At 40.4% G+C, this 20,093-nt stretch overlaps 1 protein-coding gene and 1 long non-coding RNA gene across 3 annotated transcripts in view; one reads left to right on the top strand and one right to left on the bottom strand.

Annotated features, from left to right (window-relative positions):
• The window catches only part of RBBP7 (RB binding protein 7, chromatin remodeling factor), a 135,373-nt gene that overhangs the window by 19,505 nt on the left and 95,775 nt on the right, over nt 1-20,093 (bottom strand). The window contains exons 1-2 of one of the 2 annotated variants that reach the window (XM_074192363.1): nt 6,473-6,606; nt 5,248-5,392 (exon numbers count right to left, since the gene is read on the bottom strand). In XM_074192363.1, coding sequence (XP_074048464.1) covers nt 5,248-5,392; nt 6,473-6,488 — 161 coding nt within the window. In that variant the 5' untranslated portion in view covers nt 6,489-6,606. Of the gene's footprint in view, nt 1-5,247; nt 5,393-6,472; nt 6,607-20,093 lie in introns of those variants that run through there. The other variant, XM_074192362.1, reaches the window with a different exon arrangement.
• On the top strand, nt 6,899-18,938 carry LOC141491429 (uncharacterized). The gene is made up of 3 exons (XR_012469600.1): nt 6,899-7,177; nt 11,462-13,962; nt 18,336-18,938. It is a non-coding gene; the product is annotated as an uncharacterized LOC141491429 (long non-coding RNA).

Genomic DNA, 20,093 nt, shown 5'->3' with positions numbered 1-20,093 from the left:
AAAGATATTTTCTGGTAACTAAGTCAAAATAGGGGTAAAAAGAACTTTTATTTGCTGATAGTGAATAGCATCAAGGAAAGTGAAGATAAAAAAGTAAAAAAAGGTTGAAAATAGCAGCAAATATAAAATTCTCAAAATATATGTATATACATATATATATAATATATAAAAATATTCAATAACAAGAAAAGTCTAAGGGAAAAAAATTAAGGTTTTATATATTTGTGTTAATTATTTTTCTAATTATACCTCCATATACATCAGTATCTGAACCCTGCAAAACTGAAACAGAACATTTCTCAATATTTTATTTAAACAAACCTTGTAACCATGGGGTATTTTTAGAAAATTACAGTTTCCAACCTTACTCAGAAATTAACTTGAAGGGGGCAGAGCCAAGATGGCAACAGGAGAGGTTTGGCTCTTAGGTGCTCTCACTCAAAACTTATAAACTAAGGACTCTAAATTTTCCTGAGACAGAACCCACAAAGGGATGCAGTGAGGTAGTTCTCCAGCCCAAGGTAACCTGGAAGAATGGAAAGGCTCGGCTCCACAGGTCGGAGGGGTGGCCAGGCAGAGTGAAGGAACTTCAGGGCGCTGTGAGCCATGGTTCGTAGCAGCAGGGGAGTTTCCTGACCTACACACTGGGGAACAGCGGGCACAACTTGTTGGGGGTGGACAGTGGACAGACCTCTGCCAGGGCGAGCACATGAAGCCCAGTCCTCAGGGCACACAGCTAGCAGTGTGGCAGCCCCCAGGGTATGAGTGCTGAGCCTAGGGAGGGGAATGGAGAGAGACTGCCGAGCTCTGTCCTCTGTCCCTGGAACAAGACTCTGGGGTTCGGACCACATTCAGATCCTGATCGCAGTCTAAGCCCCCCCCCATCAGCCCCTTGGCAGAGGGGGGCACTTATGGTCATTCACAGACCAGGAGGGAGGACAGAACCTCACACACTGAGACCCTTGTGGGAGTGTCCCAAAAGCTCAAGAAACACCCCAAACCAGGCCCAGGCTGGGAAAATGAGCAAGCAGAGAAACAAAAAGAAGACTATTGAGAAACATTTTGCAAATGAGCCCAAGAAGGACCAAAATACTCAGTCTGAAGATGAGGAAGCACAAGCTCCTGCATCTAAAGACTCCAAGAAAAACAGAAATTGGGCTCAGGCTATGATAGAGCTCAAAAAAGACTTTGAAAATCAAATGAGGGAGTTGGAAGAAAAACTGGGAAAAGAAATGAGAGAGATGCAGGAAAAACATGAAAATGAAGTCAGCAGCTTAGTCAAGGAAATCCAAAAAAATGCTGAAGAAAATAGCATGCTAAAAACCAGCTTAGGTCAAATGGATAGAACAGTTCAAAAAGTTATTGAGAAGAATGCTTTAAAAAGCAAAATTGGCCAGATGGAAAAAGAGATAAGAAAACTCTCTGAGGAGAACAAATCCTTCAGACAAAGAATAGAATTCAGGGAGATTGATGAATTTACCAGAAATCAGGACTCAATACTTCAAAACCAAAAAAATGAAAAATTAGAAGAAAATGTGAAACATCTTATTGAAAAAACAACTGATATGGAAAACAGACTTAGGAAAGATAATTTGAAAATTATTGGAATACCTGAAAGTCATGATCAGGAAAAGAGCCTTGACATCATTTTCAAAGAATTACTACAGGAAAATTGCCCTGATATTCTAGAAGCAGAGGGCAAAATAGAAATGGAGAGAATCCACCGATCCCCCAGAGAAAGAGATCCCAAAAAACCAACCCCTAGGAATATTATAGCCAAGTTCCAGAACTCCCAAGTCAAAGAGAAAATATTATAAGCAGCCAAAAGGACACAATTCAAATATCGTGGAGCTGCAGTCAGAATCACACAGGACTTAGCAGCAACTACATTGGAAGCTCATAGGGTTTGAATACAATATACCGGAAGGCAAAAGAGCTTAGAATACAGCCAAGAATGAATTACTCAGCAAGGCTGAATGTCCTCTTCCAGGGAAAAAGATGGACTTTCAATGAACCTGGGGAATTTCAAATGTTCCTGTTGGAATGGCCAGAGCTGAACAGAAGGTTTGATCTTCAAATACAGGACTCAGGGGAATCATGGAGATGGAAGGAGAAGGGGAAAATATGAGGGACTTAATGATGATGAACTGCCATGTATTCCTGCAGAGAAAAATGACACTGATAATACTCATATGAACCTTCTCAGTTAATAGAGCAGGTAGAAGGAGCTTTTATAGATGAAGCATAGGAGAAAGCTGAATTTGAAGGAATAGGCTAAGATATTTCATATAATAAGATTTTTCTTTATTACAATGAGCTATTGCAATGATATGGAAGGGGGGAAGGCAAGAGGGAATGAGGGAATCTTTGCTCTCATCAGAGGTGGCTAGAAGAGGAAACAGCATATATACTCAATGGGGTACAGACATCTGGAGTAAGAAGGAGAGAAGGGGGACAGGGGGAAGGGATGGAGATTTGAATGATGAAGGAGAGGATGGACAATGGAGGGAGAGTGGTCAGATATGACACATTTTCTTTTTTACTTCTTGCAAGGGGCTGGGATTGGATGGCCTGTCTGGGACCATAGGACCGGATGGATGCTGGGCCTAAGGGGTGGTATTGGGGCTCGGGGCCTCTTGGCCCCAGGGCCAGGGATCTGTCTGCTGTGTCACTCAGATACCCTACAGCAGAGTCAGAGTAAAAGGAGAGAGAGAGAAAATATAGTACATGGTAGTAGAGAAGTATGAATGGAGGGAGTTGTGATCAGCAATGACAATGGTGGAAAAATATGGAAGTAACTTTTGTGATGAACTTATAATGTGATCCACCTGCAACAGAACTGGTGGTGTTGGAACACAGAGTGAAGCACAATTTTATTATTATTTTATGGGGGGGTGGGTGGTCGCAGGGCAAATGGGGCTAGGTAGCCTGCTTGGGGCCACATAGCTGGGTGATTGTTGGGCACCTGAGGCCGGATTTGGACCCGGGTGCTCCTGGCCCAAGGGCCAGTGTTCTGTCTACCACCTGGCCACCTCTACTACTACTACTACTATTATTATTATTATTATTTTATTTTGGGTCTTTTTTCTTTTGGTTTTTGCAGGGCAATGGGGTTGGGGTGGCTTGCATGGGGCCACAGAGCTGGGTGATTGTTGGGTGTCTGGGGCTGGATTTGGGCTCAGGTACACCCAGCTCCAGGGCCGGTGCTCCGTCCACTGTGCCACCTTGGCCATACCTACAATTGTTATTATTATTATTATTACTATTTCTTTTCTTCTAATTTTAATTTTTTTCTTTCCCTTTACTTTATTGCCCATGTGGGTATATATATATTTTTTTGGGGGGGGCTTATGTTTACTCTTAAACAAGAATATTCTAGCAATGTATAAAAAACATTATTTGTAGAAAATAAGAATAAATGAGAAATATGGAAAAAATAAGCATAAAAAAAGAAATTAACTTGAGGTTCTAACCTCTTAGGCATAGGAAAAAAGTTGTGATAATATTAACATTATGAAGCAATATAGGAGGGAGGAGGGCAGGGGGAGAAATACTTCGCACAATTACCTCCCAATCCATCCAGTCATCTCCTTTATTATCTGAAAATTATGGAGAGACTTTATCAACAATAATCTCAATATTCTCTTTGCTACTAGCAAACTGATTTTTGCTGGTTTGTCAATTTTGTCTGTAGAGGAAAACAAGAAAAAATACTAGTGAAACCATTTTCTGTTAGATTCCACATTTCTAAAATAGTACTCCTATCTAACGACACTGGATAAAAGCCTGGAGTCAGGAAGACCTGAATCCAAATCTAGCCTCACTTTCTAGTTTTGTGACCCTGATAAGTCACTTAACATTTTTTTTCTTCCTTTCCTCAAATTAAAAATGGGAGTAATAATAACATTCACCTTCTAGAACAGTATTGAGAATCTAACATCATAACTGTAAATTGCCTAGTACATAGAAAGTACTATTTAAATGTTAGGTATTGTTATTTTCTTAGGGAATGTATATGTAGGGTTCAACTATATTAAGATGTCTTTCATCCAAACACACTGAATTTTTTTTTACCAAAACTGCCCCTTAAGTGTGCACCATTTAAATCTGAAAAATGAAGAAACCATAGGTACTTCCAATCTTATTTCTTTTGCTGTGACCTATTCCAAACCGAGAAATGAGGAAAATAAATTCAAGAGGGAAGAAAAAAAAGCAAATTATTTGCTAAAGAATGTCTTCAACTTCTACCATTTAACAGAAGACAATGAAGGACATCTAGAACTTTTCACATTTGGAATGAACCAACACAGAACATGAAATCAATAATCTACTCATTACAACCAACTTTCAAGATCTAATTCTAAGTACCCAATAATTTTAAATGTTAAAATACCATGTCATTTAGTTGTTCTTTCCTCTAGAATCAACTTAACTTTGTTCGTGTTTGTACAATATATAAAAGTATAAGAGTACTCCACATACTTTCTAAAATAAAACATAGATGGGAAGGGTATAAGGCAAAACAATCTATGAAGAATCTGAACTTTAATGTATTAGTCAATAAATTTAAATTGTCTATAAGTAAAAATTAATCTAATGGCAAGATTACATTATATATTATTAATCTCCTTAGTCTAATGTTTCATTGAGTACCTAAAACTCAGAAACAAAAACATAATCTTATTCTTATGGTATTTCAGTTTACACTAGAACTAGTTCAAAAGAATACTTAAATACTTAAACTAAAAAAATTTAAGTTTAATTTAAAATATTACTTCCAAAAGGTGTTATAAGCAATCTCCCTTCCTTATTTGTATCCTTTAATTTGACCTTCTCTTTCTAATCGTTTTCTTTCTCCAGCAAAAAACCCATAGTTGAGATATTGCCCAAGAAATAATACTTCCTACAAAGGTATCTTTACTCCCACTACCTTTATACTCTAACTTTAAACCTTTGTCTATTTCTTTCAAAAATTACTTTCATCTTGAAATAATGCCCCAAACCTCACATATGACTTATTTTGGCTATTTACAAAATTACTTTATCTATTACAATGCAAAGAAACCATGAATTCATGAAATAATTTTTTCTATGTCTTAACTCCTATTTAAAAAACAAAATATATGCAAAAATTTAGAATCAGACATTTAGAATCAACCAAGCCCCCCCCCCTTCCTCATCCCAATATCTGTCTTGCAAAAGGAATTTGTGAAAGGAATTCTACTGAGCTATTTAAATTTCAATTACCTAGTTACATCAGGAAGCCATTGGACAGTAAGACTGGGCCACTCAAGAGCATGTGTCATAACCAAGTCATACAAAAACGGGGTATTCTTTTTCCAGATTTTATACTCTTCATTAATGACCCGCTCCTCCACTGTATCTTCAAACACTGAAAATGAGAGAACACTAAATTAATATGCTTAACTGGTCTATTTCCTGAGAATAGAGATATATGATCAGCTTCTCAAGGGCAGGAAGGAACCTTGCTTTTTAGCTCTGCATGCGCACAAGAACTCAATTCGAGGACATAGTAGGTACTTAACAAATATTTACTGAATGATATCTTTAGTCAGATCTAACTTAAGGCCACTAGAGAAATGTTTTAAGAATTTTAAAAACTACATCTATCCTATTTTGACCCTTCAAGTTGTGCACAACTATTAAAGATATCTAACCACAAAGACTTTCCTGGCAGTCTTATTATCAAGTAATTTACTTATTTACTGAAATAAGAAAGGGAAGCCAGTATTTTGTAAATACAGTTTAGTCATTACATAATAAATAATTCCAGTCTTAGATTTCAAGTTTAGAGAAAGCTGAAATCTGCCATTTTATCTTTGTGTCTCCAGGACCTAGCAGCAATTGCACGGTAATCTGACAAGATAATGGGAACAGGGATTTTGATGGGCGGCGCCCCAAAATAGAAGTGACACTTCCACGCTCCCAGCACTATCCCAACAGAACAGACGTGCACACAGCTCCCCCTAACCGTGCATGTTTGCTACATAGGTTTTGCTTTTCTTTTTTCCAACGAGGAGTAGGAAAAAAAAGTAAAAACGATGAATTTAAAAAAAATCAAATTAAATTTTTAAAAACTCTGCACCTACTCTGCCAACCTGCAGGACCAAAACGCAAACTACCGCACTGTTAGGAGGCGCGCGGCGGCCGCACCCCGAGTCGGGGAGTCAGCGCGCCCTCGCCTCCGGGCCGGGGATGGCCCTGGCATTGCCGCAGGACCAAGGACACAGAAGCGGGGCGGGGGCGGGCGGGAGGAAGCAGGGGCGCAGCGCTCCAGTCCCCGGCCCCCCGGAAGTGCCTTCCCCGGGCGCCCTCCGCCCGCCGCCTCCTTCGCGCCTTTCTGGGGCGGGCGCCCCCCGCTCCGCTTCCTTCCGCGGCCCGCGCGTGCACGCGTGCGCGGAGCCCTCCGGGAGCAGCCTCTTCCCCCCGTAACCCCTGGGTCCCCGCGTACTCTCTTTATTCGCCATCTTGCGTCGGGCAGGGCGCCCCTCCGGCCGCCAGGCCCCTCGGGCGCCGTGTCGATCTCCCCCGCTCGGGCCCCGCCAGTCACCCGGCTCCCGGAGCCCGCAGCCCTCGCCGCCTCCGCCGCTCGCCTTCCCCCTCAGCCCGCGCCCCACGTCCCCCCCGGAGCCAGGCCTGACTGTGCGCTCCAGCCGCCGCAGCGGAGGTTCGGACCCCAACTGCTTCCCTCCTCTCTTTCCAAACTTGGAACGAGACTTTCAACCCGCGCCTCCTAGCCCGCTCCAGTCGCAAAGGCGCACGCGTAGTACGGACCCTCGGAGGGCGGGGCGGGAGCGGGGGGAGGCGGCCGGGGAGGGTCAGAGAGCAGACGGCGCCTCGGCTGCGTCCAATGACGGGCGGCGCCGAGGCGCGCAGGCGCACTGCGCGGCGCATGAGCCGCGGGGGCGGGGGAGGGAGAGGAGAGACTGGCGGGGACACGGGCGGGCGGCCGGGGCGCGCACCTGGCCGGGGCGCGCACCTGGCCGCGCCTCCCTCCCTGTGCTCCGCCCCCGGTTCCGGAGGAGGCCGCGGCGCGGAGGTCGTAATGGTAACGTGGTCGTGCCGGCTGAAGCAGGCAAACGCCGCCGATCCCAGCCCGTGCTGGCGGCGCGGGAGCCCCGAGGGCAGGGCGCCGGGGGCTGGGCCGAGCGCGCAGGTAGACGAGGCGGTGGGGAGCCCGGCGGACTGAGCTCGGTGCGGTTCCTGCTGAAGCGCGGCCGCGCTCCGGCGAGAGGGAGGGGCCGGGGCCGGGGCCGAGGCAGGCTGTTCCACAGGCGCAGATTGAGGGCGCCCGGGGGCCCCGGGTGAGGACTGGGGGGAGCCCTGTTACTCCCGGTACTGCCGCAGCCCTGCGACAGCGCTTTGGCGGGGGCATAAAATGGACAAAAATGTCACTGCTCTTTGTTTTGTAATTTTAGTCCTTCCAAAATGTGTTCTTCACCTTTTTTTTTCTAGGCATTTTCCCCAAATGGATTTTTTGTTTTTGCTTTGTCTAACTCAAAACCGGGGAGTTCTGAAACTGCTTTGTGCCTGGGACCCCGCTGGCAGTGCGGGAAAGCCTGCGGACTCCTCGGAATGTCTTAAAGACTTAAACCATATAGAATATCAAAGAAACCAGTTCTATCAAAATACACTTTTCTTTTTTTTAAGTTCAGACTCCCAGTTAAGAACCAATAAAAAGACCTAAAATGATACAATGAAAGAAGCAAAGGAACTGGAATCAGAACATTAACTGCTTCTGTGCAGCAATGAATTGTCTTAGTCATCAATAAAATGATAGGGTCTGTTCTGATACCAGCCTGGTCTCTTTGAGCTGTAATTCCACCATTCTGTACTGGAGTTTCTGTTCCTCTTTAAAAAAAAAAAGTCCCTGGTATTATTGTAGGGGCTTTGCATCTTGTGGCCACCTTTTCTTGAACTTCACCTCCCTCTTAGTCAACTTGAGGACACGGGACTGTCTGGGCTATTTCATTCCCTTGACACCTTTGCTGCTCCCAAGAGAGCAGAATCAAGGGTTGATCAAATGGACATTAACCTTTCCCTAGCCTAGGCAAAGCAGACCATGGTGGACTGTATCTGAGTATGGAGGAAGTGGGCACTGCCAGTCTTACATAGAGGAAGTGAAAGACTAAAGATGAAACAACAGACCTGAGAAGGGAAGGACCATATGGGGCTACCTCAATAATGAGAAGGCTAGCTAGAGGTTGAAAACTGTAGGCTCCATTTGCTCTGAGACTTTGAGATGGCAAAAGAAAGCCTGGATATTAACTGAGAATTAGTAGGAAGGTTAAAGACAACTTATTGTATCAGAGAGAGCACTGAACTTGGATTCAAGCTACCCTACATTGTAACTTGGACAAATTAATGAGCCTTTTTGTACCTGTTTCATCATTTATAAAATCAAAGACTACATTATTTCTTAGGTCACTTTTTTTTTTAGGTTTTTGCAAGGCAAATGAGGTTAAGTGGCTTGCCCAAGGCCACACAGCTAGGTAATTATTAAGTTGTCTGAGACTAGATTTGAACCCAGGTCCTGACTCCAGGGCCGGTGCTTTATCCACTGCGCCACCTAGCCACCCCTTCCCAGGGTTATTAGGAAGATCAAATGAGATAATAATTATAAAGTACCTGGCACATGGTAAGAACTGTATAACAATTTGCTGTTATCATCATTATCATAAATTGAAGGTCACTTTCAACCTATAAGATGTGAAAACAAATTTGCCATTTATGAAAACCTAGGTATATTAGTCTTTCTATTATGTAGGGTGTATTATCTTCACTGGCTAGAGAAATATCATCATAACAATTTTGTACCTTAAAGTTTCTAAAATGCTTTGACTTACTAATTCAATTCAATAAGGATTTCATAAAGGACTTCTTTGTGCCAGGCTCTATGCTGGGATAGAAAATGGAAAAAATCAAAATTGTTCTTGTCCTTAAGGAACATTCATTTTACTGGGGGAAGGTTGGGGAGGGGGGTGAAGGAATAACATGTTCACAGACAGATAAACTTAAGATATATTAAAAAATAAATTTGCTGAGAGTTTGCCTAATATTGAACCAGCCCTGAATTATAATGTGTACTTCTGGAGATATATTGCTGTAATCTCCATGCTAGTATTTTACTTAAAATTTTTGCATCAACATTGATTAGAGAAATTGGTCTATAGTATTCTTTCTCTGTTGTAGAGTTTAGATAGAAGGACCATATTTGTTATTAAAAGAATTTGTTAGAACTCCTTTGATATTTTCCCAAATAGTTTATTTAATGTTGGGATTAATTGCTCTTTAAATGTTTGGTAGAATTCACTTGTGAATCCATTTGACCCTAGGAATATTCTCTTAGTGAGTTATTAGGGAGCTTGTTCAATTTGTTTTTCTAAAATGGAATTATTTAAGAATTCTATTTCCTCTTATGTTAATTTGGTCAATTTATATTTTTGTAAATATTCATTTATTTCACCTAGATCAGGGCTATCCAAAAATGCCATGTGCAGTACAGTTTTATGCAACCCACTATGGGTTTACTATATGCCTTAGTAAACAAAACCGAGCTACTGCAGAGATCTCATTAAAATGGCAAATCAAAATATATTGTCTATAATTTCAATAAAAACTTTTGGGGCAGCTAGGTGGTGCAGTGGATAGAGTACCGGCCCTGGAGTCAAGAGTCCCTGCGTTCAAATATGGTCTTAGACACTTAACAATTACCTAGCTGTGTGGCCTTGGGCAAGCCACTTAACCCCATTTGCCTTGCAAAAAAAAAACCACAAAAACTTTTAAAAATAGGATTGTGGACATCCCTGCTTTAGGTTGTCAGATTTATTGGCAAAATAGCTTTTAATTATTGTTTTAATTTCCTCTTCATTGATGGTAATTTTATCCAATCATTTTTGATTGTTAATTAGGTTTTCTTTTTTTTTCAAAATTAAATTAGCCATTATCTATTCTATTGTTTCCCCCCAATAAAGCCAGCTCAGTTTTATTTATTAATTCAATGAGTTTTTTTTACTTTAATTTTATTAATCTCTCCTTTGATTTTCAAACTGTCCAATTTGATATTTAATTGGAGATTTTTTTAATTGCATGCCCAGCTCATTGATTTGCTTTTTCTCTATTTTATAATGTAAGCATTTAGAGATATAAATTTTCCTTAAATACTGCTTTGGCTGTATTACATAAGTTTTGTATATTGTCTCATTATTATCATTTTCTTTGATGAAATTAGAGTGTATCTATGATTTGTTGTTTGACCCACTCATTCTTCAGAGTTTAATTACTTAATTTCCAATTAATTTTTAATCTATATTTTTTGAAATGCAATTTTTCACATATAATAATCTGAAAAGGAAACGTTTAATAATTCTACCATTATGCATTTGATTGCTTTTATGCCCTGACACATGTTCAATTTTTGTTAAAGTGCCATGTAATGCCAAGAAAAATATATATTCCTTTCTGTCTCCATTCAGAATGCATGGTGCTTCATCAGCCAGCACCACACTATCCATATGTGGATCCATTGATTTCAGCAAATGGAGAAGTTTTGAATACTGTGGAAAAGTTCATTTCCCTTGGGAGTGTCCTTTCCAGGGAGGTACATATTGACAATGAAGTTGACACTTGCGTTGGCAGAGCTAGCTTAATATATGAGAGATTGAAAGAAAGTATGGGAGAGAAGATTTAGAGTGAGATTTATCTAGCTCTGAGAGGGGAAAGTTAGGTAGTATGGTTTGACTGTTTATTTCTTTTTTTTTTTTAAGTGTTTTTTTTTTTTGCAAGGCAAGTGGGGTTAAGTGGCCCAAGGCCATACAGCTAGGTAATTATTAAGTATCTGAGGCTGGATTTGAACTCAGGTACTCCTGACTCCAAGGGCTGGTGCTCTATCCACTGTGCCACCTAGCCTCCCCCATACCTCTGGCATTCTAACAACATGTCCAGCCCACTCTAATATTCTCTGTAGCCACATTTGAATGCTTGACAGTTTAGCTCAAGAAAGGACCTCAGTGCCTCATAGTTTATCCTGCCAGGTGATCTTCAGAATCTTCCTAAGACAATTTAAATGGAAGTGATTCAGTTTCCTGACATGTCACTGGTGGGTTGTTTAGGTTTTACAGGCATATAACGATGAGGTCAACACAACAGCTTTGTAGACCTTCACTTTCGGGAGTCAGTCTATTACCTCTTATACACTTTATTTCAGAGTCTCCCAAATACTGAGCTAACACTGGCAATGTGTCATTGTCAATATGTAGCTCCCTGGAAAGGACACTGCCCAGGTAAGTGAACATTTCCACAGTATTCAAAACTCCATTTGCTGAAATCTATGGATGGTGTGATGCTGGCTGATGGAGTACTTGTGTTTTCTTGGTATTAATTGTGAGGCCAAAGTTAGTGCAAATAACAGATTCAATTCAATTATTTTATTGCATCTCAGTTTCAGAGACTGCATTGAATGTATAATCATCTGCGAACAGAGATTCTTGCACCAACACTCCCTCCATTTTGGTTTTGGCTTGTAGCTTTTACAAGTTGAAGAATTTGCCATCAGTGCAGTAGCTGACCATGATGTTGTGTTCATCCTTAGAGAAGGCATTTGTTGATATGGCTGAAAATATCCTGCTAAAAAACATGGGAGCAAGCACCTATCCTTGTTTCACTCCATTGGTGACTGGGGAATCACAAGAGCATCATCCATTATCCAGAACCCAGGCAAGCACACCATCATGAAACTGATGTATAATACTGATGAAACAAATTTTGACATAATTTTCCATAAACTCTCAAGACTGACTATATCAAAGACCTTGGTCAGATCTAGAAACATTGCCTACAGACTTCTGCTCCACTCCTGGCATTTTTCCTAGAGTTGCTGGGCAGCAAATGCCTTTTTGATTATTCTTTGACCTTTTCTGAAGCCACGTTGGCTCTCAGTGGCCATTTTCCAGATGAAGGATCAGTCTATTAAAGACAACTCTAGCAAGAATTTTGCCTGTAATGACTAAAAAAAACAAACAAACCCTGTGATTTTTGCAGGACAATCTATTCCCTTTACCTTTTTTGGAGATGAACAACGTATCCTTGAATTCCTGGAGATTAACCTCTTCGGATCTGGACATCCAAGACTAGAAAATTTCAATCAGCTTTTGTTTGAGCAATGGACCCCTCACTTTGTAAATCTCAGCTAGAATAGAATCAGCACCAGGTGCTTTGCCATTTGAAAGTAGCCTAATGACAGTCAAAACCTCTTCTTCAGTTAGAACTTCATCTAGGAGATGGATTGACTTCAACTTGAGATGAATGATAAATGGCTTCTGCATTGATTGATGACAGTGTGTTAAGAAGATTGTGGAAGTGTTCAGCCTCTCTTTCCAGGATCATGTCCCTATCATTAGCGAATGTGACTCCATTAGGATTGAATAATTCAGATGCATATTTGTCTTTGGCCCATAAATAGCTTTCAGGGTTCCATAAAAGCACTTTGGATTGTTACTGTCTGCATAAAACTGAATTTTTTCTGCCTTCTTATTTGTTTGTTTATTTACTCACCTACTCATTATTTATTTATTTATTTTTCTTTCTTCTTTTTTTTTTTTTGCAAGGCAATGGGGTTAAGTGGCTTGCCCAAGGCCACATATCTAGGTAATTATTAAGTGTCTGAGGCCAGATTTGAACTCAGGTACTCCTGACTCCAGGGCTGGTACCCTATCCACTGTGCCACCTAGCCACCCCAGACTTTACTTTTGATAAAAATTAAATATTGCCTGCTTAGAAATGGATGAACTATCTTGCTGGTACTCCCCTATACAATTCTTGTTTTTCATTTAGCATCATTTTCATCAAACCAGTCTTGATGTTTGTGAGTGTTCTGACCCAAATGAACAAATGTTGTACACCAAATCTTTGAAAGTTGCCCACTCTTTCTTTATTACATTGTTGCCAACTTTGTGTTGACTCAATTTTTCTTCCAGGTTGACAGCAAACTGTGCTCAGAGAATCATTCTATTCTCTTGTTAATTCTTCTAGTAGTCATTTTGCCTTAGAACTGATACTTTGTTTGAATGTGAATATTTAGCTTGGGAATGATGAGTTTGTGATCAGTCCTGCAGTATGAATCATCCATTGCCTTCATCATTCTCACATCAGTTTGTCTCTTCTCCTTATAATCATATAGTGTATTAGATGCCAATGTTTGGGTGAGGGTGCATCCATGAAGTTTTATTGTGTTTAGGTAAATGGAAGACAGTGTTTGTGATGAGAAGTTCCTGAGATGCACAAGTCTTCAGCAATTGTACATACATGTTTAGGATTGATATTACTTCATTGTCTGTGGTACTTTTTAGTAAGGTTAGATCTCTTTTTGCTTTTGCTTTGTCTGAAATCATGATTATTACTCTGCATAATATATTCTGTTTCAGCCTTTTACCTTTTCTCTTTGTGTATATCTGCTTCAACTTGTAAAAAACATTGTTTGGCAGAGCCAAGATGATGAAGGAAAGACAGGAAATCCCAGAAGATCTTCACCAAATAACTCCAAATGCCTTACAATTACAACTCTAACCAAATTCTAGAGTGGCAGAACCCAAAGAAAGACTGAAACAATTTTCCAGGCCAAGACAATTTGAAAGATTTGTGGCAAAGGTCTGTTTCACCAGAGTTGGAAAGACCCACAGCATAGCTACGGCTGTGTAGCACCTGAGAGAACCAGCTCCAGCCATCCAGGAACAGTCTGTGGGGGCACCTTGGTCCTTGGAAGTGCTTGGTTCTATGGCAGCAGAGAGGTTACCAGACCTCTTAGCCATGGAATTGCCAAGGACAACTTAAAAGGTCTGAAAGAAAACTCTACTGCACCAGAGGGAACACAGGCTAGCACAGCCCCACCCCAGAAACCTGTGGAGCCACCCAGCAGCTGCTTCCAGAGCATCCAGCCCATAGATGGTAAGGGGATCAGGAGAGACTGCAGAGATCTCTCTTCTACCCCTGTGTCAGGACTCTGTTACTTTGCCCATAATCAGATCCAGGTTGCAGTCTGGAGCCCCATACTGTCATAGCAGAGCAGGGACCCTCCCCACAGTTCCAGGGTGGAGGGGAGTGCTTCTTATTCACAGACCAGAGCTCAGGTCAGGAGAGTAGTCAGAGCCTCTCATAAGTCCATGAAGGATCTGAGGACCTGGGGTGGGAATGGGGGTATCCTAAAAATTCTCAAAAACTTGGGAAAGTGGGGAAATGATCTAACAACAGAAGATAAAGAATCTGACCATAGACAATCACTTTTTGGTCTATGGTCAGATTCTTTATCTTCTGTTTGGTCCGATGGACCAAAGTACACACTCTGAAAAGGACAAACACAAAGCTTAGTCTTTATCCAAAGCCTCCAAGAAAAAAAGGAATTGTCTCAGGCTATGGAATAGCTCAAAAAATATTTTGAAAATCAAGTAAGGGAGATATAGGAAAAATTGGGAAGAAAAATGGGAGCTATGCAGGAAAATCATGAAAGTCAAGTCAGCAGCCTGGTGAAGGAGATTAAAAAAAACACTGAATAAAGTAATATGTTAAAAACCTGTTTAGGTCAGATGGAAAAAGCAGTCCAAAAGGTCAGTGAGGAGAAAAATAAGACCTTAAAAAGAAGAATTTGCCAGATGGAAAAGGAGATAAAAAAGCTCTCTAAAGAAAATAATTTCTTCAAATGTAGAATGGAGCTAAGGGAAGCTGATGACTTTGTGAGAAATCAAGAAACAATAAAACAAAACCAAAAGAATGACAAAATTAGAAGAAAATGAGAAATAGCTCATTGGAAAAACAACTGACCTGGAAAACAGATTGAGGAGAGATAATTTAAAAATTATTGGGCTACCTGAAGATATGACCAGGAAAAGAGCCTAGACTTCATTTTTCAAGAAATTCTCCAGGAAAATTGCCTGATATCCTTGAAGCAGAGGGTAAAATAGAAATTGAGGGTATGCATTGTTTCTCTTGAAAGAGATCCCAAAATAAAAACTTACAGGAATATTATAGCCAAATTATAGAACTATCAAGTCGAAGAGAAAATATTACAAGCAGCCAGAAGGAAATAACATATTGTAGGATTCTGTAGCCACTCTGCTGTCCACTTCTGTTTTTTTTTTTTTTTAGGTTTTTGCAAGGCAAATGGGGTTAAGTGGCTTGCCCAAGGCCACACAGCTAGATAATTAAGTGTCTGAGACCACATTTGAACCCAGGTACTCCTGACTCCAAGGCTGGTGCTTTATCCACTATGCCACCTAGCCACCCCAGTCCACTTCTGTTTTGAGTGAGTTCATCTGGTTCATATTCACAGTTATGATTACTGAGTATTTGGTGTAGTGGATAGAGCATTGGCCCTGAAGTCAGGAAGATCTGAGTTCCAGCCTGAGACATCTGATACTAACTCTGTGAACTCAAGCAAGTCACTTTTCCCTGATTGCTTCATATCCAGGGTCATCTCCAGTCATCTTGATTCATATTTGGCCAACAAACCCAAATAGCTCTGGAGGAAAAAGTGAGGCTGGTGACTTTATACAGCATGGTCTTAGTCAAATCAATTCACATGCATGTCATAGTACCACCTCTTTGAGAACAAAGGACCAACAACAGCAACATTTTTCCTCCAACCTGTTTCTCATTATTTATGTTTTTCTTTCTCCTTTCATTGTCCCTCCTCACCAATGTTTTGCTTCTGACAACCACTTTCCTCAATCTGCCCTCCCTTTTATTAGTTGTCCCTGCTTTTCTTGTCCCCCTCTCTTCCTAATTCCCTATAGAATAAGATAGATTTATTTTTGTATTTATTTTATGTTATTACAATGATTTTGTTATAAGAGTAAACATAACCCCCCCCCCAAGAAGATGAGAAACCTTAAGAATAGTGAGAGAGAGAGAAAAAAATGTTCTTCAAACTGTGTCTAGATTCCAATGGCTCTATCTCTGGGGTGAGTTGTTTTCTTCATCATAATTCCACCAGAGAAGCTGCTTCAATATTTTTCCCACAGTTGCTATTACTAGCTGTATTTGCCTCCCCACTCTCATTTATTCTATTCTCTTCCTCCTTTCATCCTGGCCCTGTTCAAAAGTGTGTTGTATCTGAGAATCCTCTCCCACAATCTTCCCTCTCTTTTATCTCCTATTCCCCCTTATCCCATCCCTTTCTCATTTTTTTCTAGGATAAAATAGATTTCTATATCCTATTAAGTGTGTATGTTATTTCCTCTCTGAGCCATTTCTGATGAGAATAAAGGTTCACTCATTCCCTCTTGCCTTCCCTCATTCCACTCCATTGAAAAAGCTTTTTCTTGACTCTCATGTGAAATTTCTTAGCTTCTTCTTCATCTCCTTTCTCTTTCTCCCAGTAATTTTCTTTAGCTCCCATTGACTCCATCTTTTTACCATATTATACCATTATATTCCTCTTCTTCCTGTGTGTGCTCTGTCTCTATATGCTCCTTCTAATAGCTCTTATAAATGAAAAAGTTTATATGAGTTATCAGTATCTTCTTCCCATGCAGGAATACAAACAGTTCAATATTATTAAGTTCTTCAATAATTAGTCCTCCTCATTCACCCCCTCTATGGATTAACAGAGTCCTGTATTTGGAGATAACCTTTCTGTTCAGTTTTGGTTGTTTCAGTAGGAAAGTTTGAAAGTCCCCTGTTTCATTGAAAGTCCATCTTTTCCCCTGAAAGAGGATATTCAGCTAGGTAGTTGATTCTCAGCTGTAAACCAAGATCTTTTGCTTTCTGGAAAATCATATTCCAATCCCTATGAGCCCTTAACGTAGATGCTGCCAGATCCTGTGTAATCCTTACTATGGAACCTCTATAGTTGAATTGTTTGTTTCTGGCAGCTTTTATAATTTTCTCTTTGGTTTGGGGAGTTTTGGAATTTGGCTAATAATACTCCTGGAAGTTTTTCTTTTGGGAATCTCTTTCAGGAGGTGACCAGTGAATTCCCTCCATTTCTATTTTACCCTCTGCTTCTAGGATCTCAGGGCAATTTTGCTGTATTATTTCTTGAATAATGAAGTCTAGGCTCTTTTCCTGGACATGACTTTCAGGTAACCGAATACTTTTCAAATTATTTCTTCTGGATCTGTTTTTGAGGTCAGTTGTTTTTCCAATGAGATATTTCACATTTTCTTCTAATTTCTGACTTTTTTTAGAAGAGTTTGGAAGATTTCTTGCAAAGTCATCAGCTTCCTTTAGTTCCATTCTGCATCTGAAGGAGTTATTTTCTTTTTCTTTTTTCTTTTTAACATTTTATTTATTTTCCAGTTATATACAATAATAATATGTATCCATCACTTTTTGCAAGTCTCTGAATTCTATAATTTCTCCACCTTCCCTCCCCCCTCCATAGAAGGTTGTCTGATAGTCTCTACCTTGTTTCCATGTCATACATTAATGTAAATAGAATGTGTTATAAGAGTAAATATAAGAGTAAACATAAACCCCTTCCCCCCAGAAGATGAGAAATCTCAAGAAGAGAGAGAGAGAGAGAAATTATACTTCAGTCTGTGTTCAGATTTCAATGGCTCTGTCGCTGGGGTGAGTTGCTTTCTTTATCATAAATCTACCAGAGAAGTTGTTTCAATATTTTTCCTCACAATTGCTATTACTAGCTGTATTTGCCTCCACTCTATTCCTCCCCACTCTCATTTATTCAATTCTCTCTCTCTCCTTTCATCCTGGCCCTGTCCAAAAGTGTGTTGAATCTGAGAACCCTCTCCCTCAATCTGAAGGAGTTATTTTCTTCAGAGAGCTTTTTAAATCTCCTTTTCCAGCTGGCCAATTCTGCTTTTTAAGGCATTCTCATTTGCCTTTTGCTTTTTCCATTTGACCTAAACTGGGTTTTAACATTTTATTTTCTTCAGCATTTTTTTGTATTTCTTTCACCAAGCTGTTGATTAGGTTTTCCTGATTTCTCTGCATCACTCTCATTTCTCCTCCCAATTTTTCCTCCACCTCCCTTAATAGCTTTTCAAAGTCTTTTTTGAGCTCATCCATAGTCTGAGCCTATTTTCTATTTCTCTTGGAGGTTTTGGATACAGAAACTTTTATTTTGTCATCATCTAAGTGAAGTACAATATCAGTGTTTGTGAAATTTTTGTATGGAAAGGGGTCCCTGACATCTTTCTGGGTCCTGAGAAATTCCTTAGAAATATAACTGGCTGGGCACCTTTGGGTCTGAAAATAGTCTGATAGGACACAAGGGGTCATGGATATACCATAAAATTGTCTAAAGATTTACAAAGCACCCTTGTTAGCCTAATTGTCTTGCTGTATCTGTTAAATTCCAGGACTGCCTCCATCTTCCCCAGATGTGGCTGGAACCGTAAGATAGTAAGTTCCTGACTCCCTCCATCTCAGACAATCATTACACAAAGACCCTGACCCCTTCTCACCCCTATCTATACTGAGCCATATGTTTACATGTTTGTATTAGTATAACAAGATAATATATCTAACTGCTGACTTTGCTTCTGTATCTTGCTTGTTCTCTGTACCCCCCCCCAAGCACTATAAAAATCCTATCCCCTGAATACTCAGATACTGTCTGATTTGGGTACTCAATCCCCAGATAGTCCCCAGGAATAAAGATCTCCAACCTTATCAAACTCTGGTCTCCATCTCGCTCTTTGGGTACAACATAAGTATGTGTTTTGATTTTCCATGGGACTAAAGTAATTCTCTATGGTCAGATTCTTCTTTTTCTGTTGTTCACTCATTTCCTCAGCCCAAGACTAATTTACAGCACTTCCAAGGCTTTGGGGATTTTTTTTGGGGGGGGGACACCCCACTAGGACCTTTATTCCTCCAAGGTCTTATGCTTTTTTGCCTGTGTAGATGTAGATGACCACAGCACTACCCTCTGCCCTGGAGCTGTAAGGAGGAGCCCTGCTGGGCTATCTTAATATGGAAGCCCAAACTGCAAGCTGGATCTGAGTTTGAGCAGACAGCAGAGTTCAGGGAGAGAAGAGATACTTCTACCTTCTCCCCTGACCCCGTACTGTCTGGGCCGTGCTCTGGAGGTGCAGACTGGTTTCTCATGATTCTCACTGCAGGTTCTGTGGCTGGTGCTCTTCACTCCACACTCATTCTGGTCTAGCTGAATTCTCTCCCTGTCCCTTCAAGCTCTTCCCAGGCTGTGCTGGGACTGGGATTTTTCCAACTCTTGGTCCTGGTGAAACAGATCTTTCCCATGGAACTTCAAATTATCTTGGAGTGGGAAAATGTATCACTCAGTCTTTTGGTGGGTTCTGCTCCTCTAAATTTTGGCTTTTGGAGTTCCCTGGGGAAGAAGTTTCTGGGAAATGCTGCCTTCATGCTGCCATCTTGGCTCTGCTCCCCAAATAAGATAGATTTCTAAACCCAATTAAGTATGAATATTATTATTCCCTCTTTGAGTCAAATACAATGAAAGTAAACTTCAAGCAGTGCTTTACCCTTCCTTCTTTCCCTCCACTGTAATAGGTCTTTTGTGTCTCTTCATGTGATATAATTTACTCCATTCTCTCTCATTTTCCTCTTCATTCATTGTGATTCTCTTTTACCCCTTAATTTTTTTGTATCATCCCATCAAAGTCAACTTATACCCACACCCTCTGTCTATGAACTCCTTCTTGCTATCCTAACAAAAATATAGTTCTTCAAAATTATAAGTATCATCTTCCTACATCGGAAGTTTAATCTTATTGAATAACTTTTTTCTCTTCCATTTACCCTTTTATGCTTTTCTTAAGTATTGTATTTGAAAATTGAATTTTCTATTTAGCTCTGGTCTTTTTATCAGGAATGTTTGAAAGTCCCCGATTTCATTGAATGTCAGTTGTTTCCCCTGAAAGATTATGCTTAGTTTTGCTGGATAGTTATTCTTGGTTGTAATCCAAGCTCCTTTGCCCTCTAGAATATCATATTCTCATCCCTCATATCTTTTAATGTAGAAGCTACTAAATCCTGTGTGATCCTGACCGTGACACTTTGACATTTGAATTTTTTTCTTTCTGACTGCTTGCAGTATTTTATCCCTGACTTGAAAGTTCTGGAATTTGGCTATA

Source organism: Macrotis lagotis, chromosome 6, assembly GCF_037893015.1.
Source record: "Macrotis lagotis isolate mMagLag1 chromosome 6, bilby.v1.9.chrom.fasta, whole genome shotgun sequence".
Lineage (NCBI taxonomy): Eukaryota > Metazoa > Chordata > Mammalia > Peramelemorphia > Peramelidae > Macrotis > Macrotis lagotis.
This window is presented reverse-complemented; position numbering and strand designations above follow the sequence as displayed.